General features: G+C 40.2%; 1 protein-coding gene across 1 annotated transcript; it reads left to right on the forward strand.

Annotated features, from left to right (window-relative positions):
• The first annotated feature begins 268 nt into the window (after nt 1-268).
• Nucleotides 269-16,004, forward strand: LOC136682016 (trichohyalin-like). Its single transcript, XM_066658801.1, has 12 exons — nt 269-394; nt 6,086-6,155; nt 6,259-6,576; nt 7,057-7,070; nt 7,499-7,526; nt 7,793-7,827; nt 8,045-8,105; nt 9,760-10,161; nt 10,237-10,308; nt 12,342-12,851; nt 13,199-13,267; nt 13,371-16,004. The coding sequence occupies exons 2-12, from the start codon at nt 6,137-6,139 to the stop codon at nt 14,690-14,692; spliced, it is 2,850 nt and encodes a 949-aa protein (XP_066514898.1). The 5' UTR covers nt 269-394; nt 6,086-6,136; the 3' UTR covers nt 14,693-16,004.
• Nucleotides 16,005-16,627: the final 623 nt, after the last annotated feature.

A 16,627-nucleotide genomic window follows, 5' to 3' on the forward strand; every position in this document is an offset into this window, starting at 1 on the left:
AGCTGAACATTAGGGGAACATTTTTAGAATCTGTTAAATGGTCATAACTCTGCAAGTGTTTGAAAGTGAAAAATGGAGAATGATGTGCAGTGACATTAAGTATCACTTTATCTGCTTGAAACCATAGAATGCATTTAGAGCAAGACACTGTACACTGAACAGCAACAACCTGCAAACTCCACACATGGGTTCACATGTAGCCACCTAACCGGCTCTGAGAAACATAACAAAGCGAAAGCCACTCTATCAGTTTTGAATTCTGTCCTTCGCATCAAGTTGTCAGCTTGCACTGGAGAAAATACAATACTGCGAAAGATGTGAAAACAACTAGCATTTGTATTAACCTGAAAAACTACTACAGATTCTGCCTCTAAATTCACTCAGACCCACACGGGTAAGTTTCCACTGTATTATTTATTTATTCATTTAAATACTAATGAAGAGATGAAAACCATGAAGGGCACACCCTTAACTATCATCAAAGTTTTAGAGTGGTCCACACTAGGGAAATTAGTGTTAGTGTAAAATGCAAAATGTATCATATATTTCACTGAAATGTATTTATTTGGTTTACAATTCCTGCTCTCTCTCTCACCTCTTGCACTTTCTGTGCTCATTCTCATTTTTCTTTGCACTGTCTTACATATCACTTAAAAGTAATAGATATACCATTTAAAATCACAAATCTATTAATTTAAGGACTAGGAAAAAGGCTTCACTCTTTTAGTGAAATAACAGCATTTTCTGTTCATTAGATGCACACAAACTACTTCATTACCCAGGGACGTTCCACTGTTTCAGAACATTCTCTTGGTCCGCTGTTAAGTGTCTGTAAATGGGCATCATAGCTAGTCCTGAGAACATCTTATTTCTCACATTTCCTCTTAGCCACATCTTAAGCCACTAAGGCTGAAAATTATATTGCAAAGAAAAAATATCCGTAATTCTATTTGAATGTTTCAGGTGTAGTACAGGTCTTCCTCTTCAGCGTCTGTAGATTTATACAGTGAATTGGCATCAAAGCCTTTGCTAAGATTGTAGGATCTTTCCGTTTACCAAATCTCAGTTACAAATCAATAGTGAAGAGGTCAATGAAGGGATAAAACAGGTTTAACCTGTATTCTCTTGGGTGGACTGGGTATGTTATCTCTGTTTGTCTGTTTAACGTGCATTCTTTTCTTTACTGTCACGCACTTATTGAATTTGTTATCTCTCTAGCACTGAAACAGTTTGAAAAACATTTCAGGCTTTGCTTTGCCACTCTCTCAATTAATATTCTTTGCCTCTGTGTGTGCTTCCATTAAATCCACACTGTCAGAGTGGAGTTCTTTGGTGAGTGGCTTCAGATAGTCCAGCACATAGTTGGTTATCAAAAATGTAAACAAACCCTGAACGCACCAGTCCACCTCAAGGCATCACACACTCACCCCTTCACTCATTCACACAGATGCAAAACTGTTTAGAGCTTTTTCACAGGATGAGTGCTTAGCTTTTTTATCTTCAGTAAAGTTCAACTAAGCCAATTCTGACACAAATAGATGAAGACATTTGTAAAAATTTTTTAAAGTATGTAATTATGTGGTTGTAGCCCATTTGTAGAAGGTGTGTAGAATTAATTGTAATCCAGTTAGCTAAGGTTACTGTTTACATCTAGAAAGCTAATCATCGCTAATATCGCTAATAACATTACACTTAGTAAAAAAAAAATCTGTCATCATATTTACCATTACCCTATTTATTATCATTTTATATGTTAAATATTATGGTCATGCCATCTGCAATTTCCACTTGTGCTTTATAATTTATGGTTGATTATGTAGTGGATATGATGAATGTGTATTAATTTCTAATAAGAAATTGTGACTTTCTGAAGATGTGATTTGATATACCCAAACTTTAGCTCGTTTCAGAGACATCTCTAACCAAGATCGTAAGGTGAGATAAACCTCCAGAGCAGGCCCGTAAAACCCCCTCCAAAGACCCTTTTTATGACTTAAGGACCCCCAGGGTCAAGAAAAGAATGCAGAGAGACACAGAGACTCAATCTTGATTGAAACTCACAATGCCCCCTTACACCTTTAAAGACTGTTAACTCTAAAAAGACTCAAACATCCCAAAGTTCTTACATGGAAAACAAGTTGTATATGGGCACAACTGTTTGAAATTAATCCCATTTTGACAATCAAAATAGGTGGAATTAATTTACATGACCCTACGCTTCTTTGGGGCTTCTCCACACCGTAACTCTCCCGGATGTGGGGAACACAGTAAAGGTGGACTCATCAGAGAACAATGCATGTTTCACATTGTCCACAGCCCAAGATTTGCGCTCCTTGCACCATTGAAACCGACGTTTGGCATTGGCATGAGTGACCAAAGGTTTGGCTATAGCAGCCCGGCCATGTATTTTGACCCTGTGGAGCTCCCGATGGACAGTTCTGGTGGAAACAGAAGAGTTGAGGTGCACATTTAATTCTGCTGTGATTTGGGCAGCCGTGGTTTTGTTTTTTGGATACAATCTGGGTTAGCACCCGAACATCCCTTTCAGACAGCTTCCTCTTGCATCCACAGTTAATTCTGTTAGATGTGTTTCGTCCTTCTTGGTGGTATGCTGACATTACCCTGGATACCGTGGCAATTGGTCACACATGCGCCAGCAAGACGTGCACCAACAATTTGTCCTCTTTTGAACTCTGGCATGTCACCCATAATGTTGTGTGCATTGCAATATTTTGAGCTAAACTGTGCTCTTACCCTCTGCTAATTAAACCTTCACACTCTGCTCTTACTGGTGCAATGTGCAATTAATGAAGATTGGCCACCATGCTGGTTCAATTTAGCCATGAAGCCTCCCACACTAAAATGACAGGTGTTTCAGTTTCATTGTCCAACCCCTGTATACATACAGTGGTATGAAATAGTTTGGGCACCCCTGATAATTATAAGTCATTAGTTGTTTGGATCAGTAATTTCAGTTAAATATATTATATAGCAGACGAACACAGTAATATTTGAGAAGTGAAATGAAATTTTTAGGATTTACAGAAAGTGTGCAATAATTTTGTACATCTCCGTCGTGCGTTCACGTCCCGGAACACACATACAGCCGTGAATCCCTGCTTGATGGTGACCATCACCATTCATGCCAATCAGAAGCCATGGCTGACAGGTGAGGTCCAAAAGCTGCTGAAGGTTAGAAATGCTGCCTTCAAATCTGGAGACCAGGCAGGACTGAAGACAGCTAGTGCCAACCTGTCCCATGGCATCAGAAAGGCAGCACTCCAACGCTTTAGTGAGAGCAGAGACACTCGGAGCCTGTGGCAGGAAATTCAGTCCATTACGGATTACAAACCCCTGCCACAGACCTGTGACAGCACCTCCTCTATGCTGAACGACCTGAATGGGTTCTTCGCTCGGTTCGAGGCACTAAACCACACCCCGGCACATAAATCCACGCCCCCTCCTGGAGACCAGGTGCTCACACTGTCCTCAGACAAGGAGTATATTCAGCAGGATCAACGCTCGGAAAGCTCCTGGAACTGACAACATACCTGGTCGTGTGCTGAAGGACTGTGCTGGCAAACTTGCAGATGTGTATTCTGACATCTTCAACACCTCACAGAGTCAGGCTGTGGTCCCTGTATGCTTCAAAGCCACCACTATAATCCCTGTCCCCAATAAGTCATCACCCTCCTGTTTTAATGACTACCGCCCGGTTGCACTTACCTCCATCCTCATGAAGTGCTTCGAGCAGCTAGTCATGCAACACATCAGGTCTTCCCTCCCTCCCTCCTTGGACCCCTACTAGTTTGCATATCGATCTAATTGTTCGATGCTGTCTCCACTGCTCTCCATTCAGCCCTTACCCATCTGGACAAGAAAGACACCTATGTCAGAATGCTTTTATTGATTTCAGTTCTGCATTCAACACAATCATCCCCCAACAACTCATTCTGAAACTGAACAGACTGGGACTGAACACATCACTGTGCAACTGGCTGATTGACTTCCTGACTGGAAGAGCACAGGCAGTACGGGTTGGCAGTAACTCGTCTAGCACCATCACTCTGAACACGGGGGCTCCCCAAGGATGTGTGCTGAGCGCCCTTCTGTTCACTCTGCTAACCCACGACTGCTCTCCATCACACACCTCCAACCTCTTCAACAAGTTTGCGGATGACACGCCTGTGGTAGGCCTCATCAGCAACAACGACAAGTCACACTACAGGAGCGAGGTGAGCCGGACCAAGGAGGTTGATATGGATTTCAGGAGAACTTGCAAACAACATGCCCCTCTATCCATCAACGAGGCTGCTGTGGAGAGGGTGAGCAGCACCAAGTTCCTGGGTGTGCACGTCACAGAGGACCTCTCCTGGACCATCAACATAGCATCACTGGCCAAGAAGGCTCACCAACGGCTCTACTCCCTTGCCCCCCCTCCCACTTCTGCCCCCCGCACACACTACTCAGCAACCTCATCAATTACCACCAATACCCAACTGTGTCTTTGAAAATCAGGCAGGCACTCAACCACTTTAACCAGCCTCCAGGCTTCATATCCCTATATTTGCACTACTGTTGACACCGGTTCTGTTTATAGTGGTACTGTCACTTAAGCTCCTCATCAGACCTAACTGTGACTTTTTCAATAGAACCAGTATGCACTTGTTCACTTTATTTAGTTGTCATACATTTATCTTGCAGTATTGTCTACTCTGCCTTGTACATCCAGTATCCTACCTCCTCCTATTACAATTATTTTGCACTATTGTTTACTCTGCCCTGTACATCCAGTATCCTACCTCCTTCTATTATGATTATCTTGCACTATTGTTTACACTGTCATGTACATCCAGTATTCTACCTCCTTCTATTACAATTTTTTGCACTATTGTTTACACTGCCTTACCTCCAAATCAGGTTATTGTCTTCAGTCAGTGTCCGATTGTCTCATGTATGTCTATCAGTGAGCTATTGGTATCGTATGTCCTACGCTTGTCTTCTGTTTGTTCACTTTCATATATTTAGATACTTAGCTTAGTTGAATTTAGTCTATTTTTTGTTAACTGTTACTGCATCTTGGAGAGGAGAGTAACGTAATTTCAATCCTTTGCATGTCCTGTACATATGCAGAATTGACAATAAAACTCTCTTGACTTGATTATTTAAACAAAATTATGCAGGTGCATACATTTGGTCACCCTTGTCGTTTTATTGATTTGAATACCTTTAGCACTAATTATTGGAACAAGAAATTTGTTTTGTAAGCTCACTGACCCTTGACCTACATACACAGGTGAATCCAATTATGAGAAATTATTTATTATTAACAACTCTCAAATGACCTGAAAACAAAGATTGTTCTACATCATGATTTAGGTGGAAGGATACAAAAAGCTATCTCAGAGATTTCAGCTGTCAGTTTCCACTGTGAGGAACAGGTTGAGGTATGCTAAAGCACATTTGGACAAGCCAGCTTCATTTTGGAATAAGGTGCTGTGGAGTGATGAAACTAAATTTGAGTTATTTGGACATAACAATGTGCAGTATGCATGGCAGATAAAGAACAGAACATTCCAAGACAAACACTTGCTACCCACAGTAAAATTTGGTGATGGTTCCATCGTGCCGTGGAGCTGTGTGGCCAGTGTAGGTACTTGTTAAAGTTGAGTGTTGCATGGATTCTAGTCAATATCAGCAGATTCTTAAAAACAATGTTCAAGAAACAGTGACAAAGTTGAAGTTGTGCCGGGGCTGGATACTTCAACAAGACAACGACCCTAAACACTGCTCAAAATCTACTATGCAGAGGAACAAGTACAACGTTCTTGAATACGCATCTGCCTAATTGTGTTTAAATAATTATTGCCCACTTTCTATAAATCCTATAAACTTAATTTCACTTCTCAAATATCACTGTTCGTCTGCTATATGATATGTTTAACTGAAATTGCTGATCCGAACAACCAATGATTTATAAACGAAAATCCTGAAAATTATCAGGGGTGCCAAAACACCTAAATGATTAAAAAGTTAATGCAAAGTGTACTATACAATTTCTCTGTCTCTCTCTCTGTTTCTTTAGGAGGTCATGAAGTTGAAGATGTATAGATGAAGATGGAGATAAATAAATAAAATGGCGACTGCAAGTAACAGTGAGCCAAACATCCTGATATTGATCAGTGTTTGATATTGATTTGTTACTGTTTTAGGTACAGGTTTAAGTGTGGACATCATGATGTGTGTATTCCTTCACAGAGTTTGAACTCATTGGACCCCGTGGTAGAGATGAAAGGCCTGGCTCTGCTGCCACTCTCTCCTGTCACCTGTCTCCTGAAGTCAGTGCTGTTGACCTGGAGATCAGGTGGTTTAAGGGGACGGAGTGTGCTTGTCTCTATAAGAACAGACAGGTGACAGAGGGGCGGGGCTACGAGGGCAGAGTGAGTCTGTTCACTCAGGAGCTGCAGAGAGGAAACGTCTCCTTACAGATCAGAAACTGCACATGGTCAGATACAGGACATTACCTTTGTCAGGTCACTAATGGAGACACAACGGTGGAGTGTACATTAAGAGTGGGTAAGTATCTCAGAACTCCCCTCTGTATAAACTCAGCCTCATCATCAGTGTCTCATCTCAGAATAAAACATGAAAAGACAGAAGTGAGAAACACAGATGTTCAGAAGTGAGTTGTGTTCAGAAACAGGAGGTAAATCACACAGAGGATAAATGATGTTAATGTGGAGTGAAGGACAGACGGAGCATTTCAGTAAAATAAACAGTAACTCTGTTTCTGATAGAAATCTCCAGACTGAGGCTGTGAACAGACTCAAAATTCTGTATACAGACTTCGATAGAAAGAGTTTGATTACATACTAAATTACACTAACATGAGTATTTCTCATGTAGTGCTGTCTGAGGGCTTGAAGGTCAAGAACATTCAGCAGTGGTGTCTGGCCTTGCCCTACATGGACTAAGGTTTCTCCAGTGAAGATGAACTCTTAGTGTTTTCTCATTGTTTTTTATCTCACACTGAACCTGTTCTTTTCATTTGCACAGTTCCTTCTGTATTGGTGAGTAAATTGCTTCTCACACTAATAGGAGCAGACATATATATAGGACACACACACACACACACAGGTGAACTCAATCCTCATCACAACATAATTCTGCAATATTTCCTTGATTAAAAAAAAAAGATCTGAAAATAAATAAGAGAAAGTGGGCAGCAGGTTTTAGAGAGCAGATAATTAGCCCACATTCACCTATATTCCTAATTCATTAATACATTATTACACAGCTTATCATGACAGTGAACGAGGGAGAGAGGGAACACTGTAACAAGTCAAATTGGCTGTATATGTTTGTTTGTTTTTTAATGGAGAGATGTATTTATTTTAGAAGATGATCTATAGATATATTTTTTCAGGATATATCAATGTAATATTCTATTTATGAACCCATGCATGAAATCCTGACATTATATTATTTCCTTCTACAGAAGGGGGTGATGGATAAAGAGAGCAAAGGTGAGGGTAAATGACTGAAATATCTGCTTGGATGCTGATGTGTTGAATCTTTAATGGAAAATTGGAAAAACATTTTTAACTTATGCTTTAAAAAATTTAAAGTTATTATTATGATTATCAGGATAATAATATCATTATTATTAAATTCATAAGAGTATAACTTGTCCTTTAGAACTTGTACACAACATGATACAGAACACACAGGTGAAAACGATTTGTGTTTTTATGTACTTTATTTTAAACATTATTATTTTGTCTCTAATCAGAGCGTAGTCGTGTTGGTAAAGTCATAATTTCTCAGGTGAGCAGATTGTCTTATAATACCTTATAATAACCTGAGTTAATATTACCAATTCAATTCAGTCATCAAATCAGCTCAATTCCTACTTCAGCTTTGGGGAGTTTGGCATTTTCCTACGTCTAAGAAGAAAAATGACCTCTTTTCACTTAAAAAATATTGATGGACTTTGACCAGAGCACAGTCATGAAACTTCGCACTATTTTATTCACTTCTACAGTGGGACAGGGTATGGACAGAGCAAGAGAGAAAGAAAATGGAGGAATCTATTCTGCGGACGGGTGAGTTACAGAAAAGATACAAAATAGTCACTGATCGTTACCCCTTATTTTAATATTAATTTATAAAATGAATTTAATTAATGTGAGTGGCCTCGCACAGCCAACATGCAATGAAGTGTTGATGTTTTGGAACACATTTTAACTGAAAGAGGTCTGGCTGGGATACATAGTGCTACATTACTAATATGTTTAGTTTGTAATATGAAAATCTTTTTAATATAACAGTTCAAAAATATTTGATACCATTCTAGAAGATCCTCTGACTTTGCAATTATGCTTTTCTGTTAATGTGTGCTGTTTTGTGCACTCTTGGAGCAGGGGTGCAATTTACCATTGCCCAAATATAATAATTATGAAAATAAATGCAGTAGTAATTTTTAAAAGTATATCAATAATTCCAATTATTCCAAGTAGGCTCTGGCCCCACTATGACCCTGAACAGGATGACAGGGTTACAGGGTTACAGAACATGAATTAATTAATAAATAATAAATATGCTTCTTGTTCTTGATCCTCTTCTCGTTCACTTTGTTGTGAATAAATGTTTTTACATAATATGAATTGCTTTTGGCACCTGAATGCACTTCAGTAGAGATACTGTCACTGCAGGAATGGGAAGAATTTATCTGATTTTAGACTGTGGCTGTGTCCTCAAAAATAAAGCCTGTAGAATATAAAATGTGCCATAACCTTTGCACAGGTCATATTTCCCAAGTCACTCCTATGACATTGCTTGTGAAACTGTAAGAGATGATTCTTCTTTACAGCATTCAGTTAACATAATTTAATTTTAAACTTGCAGGAGGAATACAAAGTTAGAATTGGCTTTTTTGTTTCCTGAGCTCCCCCTACCTGCTGCTGAGTGTAATTCACGTTTATACTAGTAGATACTGTCTTGAAATCAAGCCTCACACCCATCTCTCTCTCTCTCTCTCTCTCATCGAGTGATGTTTACAAATGTAGATAACGAACAGCTCTGGGGCTCTGGCTGAATTTGAGCCGAGGGAATTTGTTTTATCAAATAAAATAATGTTGACTACATGATAAAACCCATATATCGCTCACAATACACACTGAACCATGTTATTACAACAATAAAGTGTAACGGTGGTGGTACATTAGCCGTTATAAACACAGCAACCGACAGTAAAGCACTTGTTACCAGAAATGATGTCCAATGTTAAAAGTAAGCAGGTGCTTGCACTCGCCCTCGTTCATCAGTAACTCTCAAAACCGGATTATAACATTACAACGCTGTCCGCAACAAAGCTTGGGTTCCACCGACACAAAGTGTACTTCAGTCATGCGCATAGCAACCGGCGAAAAACACTCATTACCAAAATCGAAAAAGTGAGCTAACCCGGCTAAAGTTAGCAGCTGCAAACCCTGGCTCACTGCTCACTAACCCTCAAACACGGATTATAACACTTTCGCCAACAAAACTATCACTAACTAGCAACACATGAAAAAAAGGGTAACAAATACTTATTGCTCCAACTTGTGTCCTCGTGTTTGTTTCAGCTCACTACTCTACTAGTGTTTTTAAGGAGCAATAAGTGAGTTATAGAACTCAGTATTGTCAAAGATGTCATATCTGTGAAATATGTGCAATGCCCAGATGGAGCTTATGTGTTTATTAATATATTTTTAACAGAGGTTTTAGGAGAAGCCAAACTTAAAGACAAAGAGAGCATTTTAATAGAGAGAAATGAAGAACGGATGGAAAAAGAAAAACAAATACAAATGAAAGACACTCTTCTTAAAGAAACAACCGAAAAATTCGAAAAAATGATGAAAGAAAAACAGCTACAGCTTCAGGAGAAAGACACGGAGCTGGTGAATATGAGGAAACTGCTGGGACAGAAAGAGTCTCTACTGGAGAACACAGTGAAAGAGGTGGACAGCTGTAAAAATCAACTGGAGACACAGAGAAAGGAGCTGCAGGAAAAGAGCAGCACACTCCAGAAGATGAAGATCCAACTGGAAGAACAGAAAACTGAACTCTCACTTCAGCAGAAAGAGCTGGAAGAGAAAGAACAGCAGCTTAAACTCACAGGTAAAAATTTACTGACACAGAATAATTAGACAATATTTGTTTGATTATATTAATGCTCTGCCTTTGTCATTTCAGCACATCAGATTTCTACTCTACAAACTCAAGCTGAAACCCTCAAAATCTGTGTTGTTTCTTCACAGAAGACAGGTGAGTTTTTACCGTTTAATCCAATCTATCTCAGTTTTAATAACTGTTAAATTACAGGGGTTGGACAATGAAAGTGAAACACCTGGTTTTAGATAACAATAATTTATTAGTATGGTGTAGGGCCTCCTTTTGCGGCCAATACAGCATCAATTCGTCTTGGGAATGACATATACAAGTCCTGCACAGTGGTCAGAGGGATTTAAGCCATTCTTCTTGCAGGATAGTGGCCAGGTCACTACGTGATGCTGGTGGAGGAAAACGTTTCCTGACTCGCTCCTCCAAAACACCCCAAAGTGGCTCAATAATATTTAGATCTGGTGACTGTGCAGGCCATGGGAGATGTTCAACTTCACTTTCATGTTCCTCAACTTTCACCAGTCTTACTGTGTGTATTGGTGCATTGTCATCCTGATACATGGCACTGCCTTCAGGATACAGTGTTTGAACCATTGGATGCACGTGGTCCTCCAGAATGGTTCGGTAGTCCTTGGCAGTGACGCGCCCATCTAGCACAAGTTTTGGGCCAAGGGAATGCCATGATATGGCAGCCCAAACCATCACTGATCCACCCCCATGCTTCACTCGGGGCATGCAAGAGACTGGGTGGTACGCTTCTTTGGGGTTTCTCCACACCGTAACTCTCCCGGATGTGGGGAACACAGTAAAGGTGGACTCATCAGAGAACAATACATGTTTCACATTGTCCACTGCCCAAGATTTGCGCTCCTTGCACCATTGAAACCAATGTTTGACATTGGCATGAGTGACCAAAGGTTTGGCTATAGCAGCCCGGTCGTGTATATTGACCCTGTGGAGCTCCCGACGGACAGTTCTGGTGGAAACAGGAGAGTTGAGGTGCACATTTAATTCTGCTGGGATTTGGGCAGCCGTGGTTTTATGTTTTTTGGATACAATCCGGGTTAGCACCCGAACATCTGAACGTGGAATTAAAGAAAGAAAAGAGAAATGAGGAATATAAAAACACCAAATAAATAAATCGGTGGAGGGGGCAGGTACAATATCATTTATAACTTGTATATTTATGCATATTTTTAAAATTTTGTGCATAAGTGTCTCCCGCAGCTCTATTTATGAGAGCAGAATAAGCGTGGGGAGAGAGCTGTCTCTCCCGTACGGGGTTAGTCCCAGTGTTTCATCAAGTTGTGGTGTGGATATATTAAGGCCTTCATTACTATACCACCAAATACTGATGATGGAGCAAGCACAGTTGATCTACAAGACCAATAAGACTGTTTAGATTCTGTGACATTGATGGACAGCCCCCTTATTATATCATATAAGAGCAAGAAAAAAATGGGAAAAAATAATTAATTCTTAATTTAATTAAGAAATAAATTAATGCAAAAAATAAATAGTAATAAAAATAAATAATAAAATGAAAACTGAATATATATATATATTCTGTTCTCTTTTTTTATATTATATAAGTCTTTATAATTTATATTTATATTTATTATCATTATGAAGGAAATTATTTTTAAATTATTCATTCATTATCTGTAAGCGCTTATCCAGTTCAGGGTCGCGGTGGGTCCAGAGCCTACCTGGAATCATTGGTCGCAAGGCGGGAATACACCCTGGAGGGGGGCGCCAGTCCTTCACAGGGCAACACAGACACACACATACATTCACACCTACGGACACTTTTGAGTCGCCAATCCATGTACCAACGTGTGTTTTTGGACTGTGGGAAGAAAGCAGACCACCTGGAGGAAACCCACGCGGACACGGGAAGAACACACCAACTCCTCAGAGACAGTCACCCAGAGCGGGAATCGAACCCACAACCTCCAGGCCCCTGGAGCTGTGTGACTGCGACACCGTGCCACCTATTTTTAAAATATTTTAATAATTATTTCATTTATTTTAGTTTTGGCAGCCGTTCCAGAGATAGAATCCAAACAGTGCTCTTTTTTCTGCTGAAAAACAGAACTTGCTTTATTATTGTTTTTCCCAGTGTGGAGAACATGTGAAACTGTTTAATTATGATCCAAAATTCTTTTTTTTTTCAGATTTAGAGGAAAAGGCCAAACATCTGGAAGAGAAACAGTTTATTATAACAGAGCATTATACATTGCTAATGGAGAGAGAGAAACAGCTGCTGGAGAAAGACAGACTTCTCACGGAGGTCAGAGATGAACTGAGACAAACCAGAAGTGAATTAGAACAGAATCATAGAATACAAATGGAAGAGATGGAGAAAAGACTTCAGGAGAAAGACACAGTTCTAAAAGAACATTTAGAGACGATTGATAAAAGAGACGCGTTATTAAAGGAGACAAATGAAAGACTTGAACAGTTTAAGGAGAAAGACACAGAGCTGGAGAATGTGAGGAAACTGCTGAGAGAGAAAGAGTCTTTACTGGAGGACATAAACACACAACTAAAGGAGAGAGAGGAGCAGGTTAAAGAGAAAGAGAGACTTCTAGAGGAGAGAAACAAGCAGCTGCAGGAAATAACACATCCTCCATCATCAGTTCCAGTCAGGAGGAGAAACAGCAAGGATGGGAGACTTCCAGGCTGTAAGTAACTGATCAGGTCACTTCAAATACTTTCTGCAATAAATACATTTTATTGTTTTTATTACTGTGAAGGGTTTTTGACACATGTCTGTGTTTAATGTAATGAAAGATTTGATTTATGATTAAAATATTATAAAATTATATACTAGAGTTTATATTTTATAATATTTTTTGTACTTGGTTTTTATTTATTTGCTGAGTATGATATTTTGCTCTGGCCACAGATCAGTAAATAAACAGTAGTTGTGTAAACAGATTCAAATTTCTAGACCACTGTCACAGCATTAACTGTCTACAAACTGTTGTCTTTAAGAACGTGTGTTTATTGTGGTTCTGTGGTTCCTCAGTCAGTGAAGAGAGTCCAGACCCAGCTCCAATCAGGAGGAGAAACCATAGAGAAGGGCTTCCTCTATTAAGTAAATAATCACATTTACATATATTCTCTGAAATGTTTCTCTAGACAGACCATTCTCTCACCCTCAGTAATAAATGAACCCCTTCATTCTTGTTGATCTGCAGTGAGTGGAGAGTCTCCTCCAGAGTCTGGTGGTGTATCAGAGCTGAGGCTGGTTCTGCTGGGGAGGACTGGAAGTGGGAAGAGTGCAGCAGGAAACAAGCTCCTGGGTCGAGAGGAGAGGAGCAGGGCTGGAGCGTCTACAGTGAGGCAGCAGAGTGAGAGCAGACAGGGCCAGGTGGCTGGGAGGCAGGTGACTGTGGTGGACACTCCTGACTATTTCAGTCCTGGACTCTCTCTGGATGAGCTGAGACAGGACGTGGGACTCTGTGTCTGTCTTTCAGTCCCAGGACCCCACGCCTTCCTCCTAGTCATACCAGTGAAGCAGACCTCAGGAGAGGAGAGAGACATGCTGCAGAAAATGGAGGAGATGTTTGGAGAGAGATGCTGGAGGAACACCATGATCCTCTTCACCGTCACTGATGAAGACCAAGAGAAGAGGATTGAAGAGTTTGTCCAGTCAGGAAACCAGGAGGTCCAGAGCCTTGTGGAGAAATGTGGGAACAGGTTTCAATGTCTCAACATTATGGAGAATGGAGAGGGGTCTCAGGTCTCAGAGCTGCTGGAGAAGATCGAGAAGATGGTGGAAGGAAATGGAGAGGAGTTCCACAGCAGTGAGATCTACCTGGAGACAGAAGCTCAGATCAGAGCAATGGAGACAAAGATCATGAAAGAAATGGACAAAAAGAGGGTGAAGGAAGAGAGAGAAACTAGGGCAAGAATAGAAAAGGAGCTGCAGAACTCTCTGAGAAGGATAGAAGGAACAGTACAAGAGCACGAAGGAGAGATAAAACAACTTAATGACAGAACAACTGACCTAGAGAGAAGAATGAAAGAAGAGAGGGATGAAGAGAAAAGGAGAGGACTGGAACGAGAGCTGGAGAGAGAGTTAGAGCGAAGGACAGAAATGGAGGAAAAGGTGAAGAGACTGAAAGAGAAGAGAGAGAGGGACAGGTGTGAGATGGAGGAGAGACACAGACGGGAGATGGAGAAGATCATGGAGACGTATGAAGGAGAAGCCAGAGCTGAAGCAGAGAGAAACTTAATGAAGATCCTGCTGCCTGAACTCCAAAGGGACATTTTAGCTTCAAAGACACAGATGCTGGAGGAGTTCAGCAGACATATGGAGGAGAAGAACATGGAGCTGGAGAAACTGAGAGAGAATTACTTGGAGCTCAAGAAGACTCACTCACTTCTGCAGGAGGCGTATGAGAGAACCCTTAAAAGGAGCTCCACCTCAGAAAAAGCTGAACCATCTGCAGAAACCAATGCGCAGCTCTTGTGGGTGGATAGATGGTTGTGTTGTTCAAAGCCAAGACGCAAATAATTAGTTGTCAAGTACAGACACATCAACAAATATGCAGCTCCAATTAAATGAGTGTACTGTTGACAGGTGTTGACCAGTGTACTGACATATGCATCACAGTCATTGCTGTTGTACACCTACCAGAGCAGATTTTCATGTTTCCCCCTTATAGCCATCTTATAAAAAATAGTCGGGGGTTCTCTATTTAACCCAAAATATACAATAGTTTATGATAATGAGGCTGGTGTGGTGGGAATGACTACAGCAGCAGTATCAGTTGACCACCATAGATAAATGCCTATAAATTTTATTTATAGGCAGTCATTTTCGGACACTGTTCTGAACTTTTTATCCACAAGGTTGATGGAAAAAGAGATGGTATATGACATGTTCATAGCTGCAATCACTGCACCTATTGAAGTTAGGCATGGAGTCTGGGCCTGTTAGAAGAACATTGACTGGTGAAAATTTGTCCTGGAGAGTTACATTATTGCCCGTTATGACACACCTAAAACAGCCAGTTCCTGTTGAGATGGCAGTTGCTTTGTGGTGGCTTGCAAGGGCCCACAAACCAAGTCTGCTTAATTATGACACATGTACTTCTTTGGCTTCACTATGAAACATGTTTATGGAGCTTCAATGGGGCAATCACCTCCACAAGATCATTCACAGCTTCAGAAGCAGGTCAGGTTTCCTCAGTGTGCTGGGACATCACATGATGGATAAACATATGAATTCTGATATGCCTGATCAAACTATGTTGCCTGTTCATAAATAAATGGCAATAAATAAATAAATATAAAAAATATAGTAATATATGTAATATATGTTTTTGTTGTTCAAATTTAAGAAAAAAAGTCTTGCTCAATGCAGGAATAGTGAAAAATGAGATTTGCCCTCCAGTATGAACCAAGCCACTGTAAGAAAACTTTAAAAACACCTATTGAATTAAGTTATGTTTTCTGTTATCATTTCAGGACTATGTCAAATGTACCATAAAACCTAGAACTAGAGCAGTTTTACATGTCAGTGTACAGACTTGGTAAACTTTTTTCTGATAAGGTCTTAGGTTCCCTGAACTGAGCAGAGAGATCTGCAGAGAGTAAGTCTGGGAGATCTGCTGGGTCAGGACAGAAGGCAGAGAATATCTCTCTTTCAATCTGTATCAAAATGAGGCATCAGTTGTAAAGCCTTTGGGCTCTTGTAATTTGATTTTATTCTCTCATTTATTTCCGTTTTCCTTTTATACATTGTTCATGTACACTCTTTATAGTTATTTTTTTATTTCAAGCATAAAATGTTCTGACTGCTGAATACTCTGAATAAACTGGCAAAGCGGTTTTGACTCAGATCTTATTTCAGGGGTTTTGTATGAGCAAATTCTTTCTATCAAGTGAATTCAGCAACTTTAACGTGTACCCTGTAAGGACTCAATGGTGATACGAATACAGAGTAAAGCAACACAGTTTATTACAAGCGGATAAGTCAGAAGCCAAAAACCAGAGAACATGCAAAGACATAAAAACAAACATGTATAGAATATGAAAAGCAATACAGCAAGGCTCTACGTAAGGGCAATACTTTGCAAAATTTAAAAACAAACAAACTGTATATATAGTCTAAAAACAGGTGAATCAGATTAGTATTCCGGTAACAATGACTGTCCTGTGATACTCTGAGTAGTTACCATGTAAGAGTCCTGAAGCATGTGACTCCATGTCACTCCAACTCTGGGAATTGTTGCCACATTCCTAGAAGCAGAAACTGATCTGACATGGAATCCATCCTTCCAGCCTGTAGAGGAGCTAAGTCTGAAAATCTTAGCCAAGCCCCAGAGTGACCCCTTGGACATGGAGCAGGTTTGTCTGGATAATGTGCATGAAAATCTTGAAGGCAGGATTCAACACATCCCCAGATAAATCCCAACTCCTCTCCTCAGGGCCATAACCCCCCCAA

The sequence above is a fragment of the Hoplias malabaricus genome, chromosome 2 (assembly GCF_029633855.1).
Source record: "Hoplias malabaricus isolate fHopMal1 chromosome 2, fHopMal1.hap1, whole genome shotgun sequence".
NCBI lineage: Eukaryota > Metazoa > Chordata > Actinopteri > Characiformes > Erythrinidae > Hoplias > Hoplias malabaricus.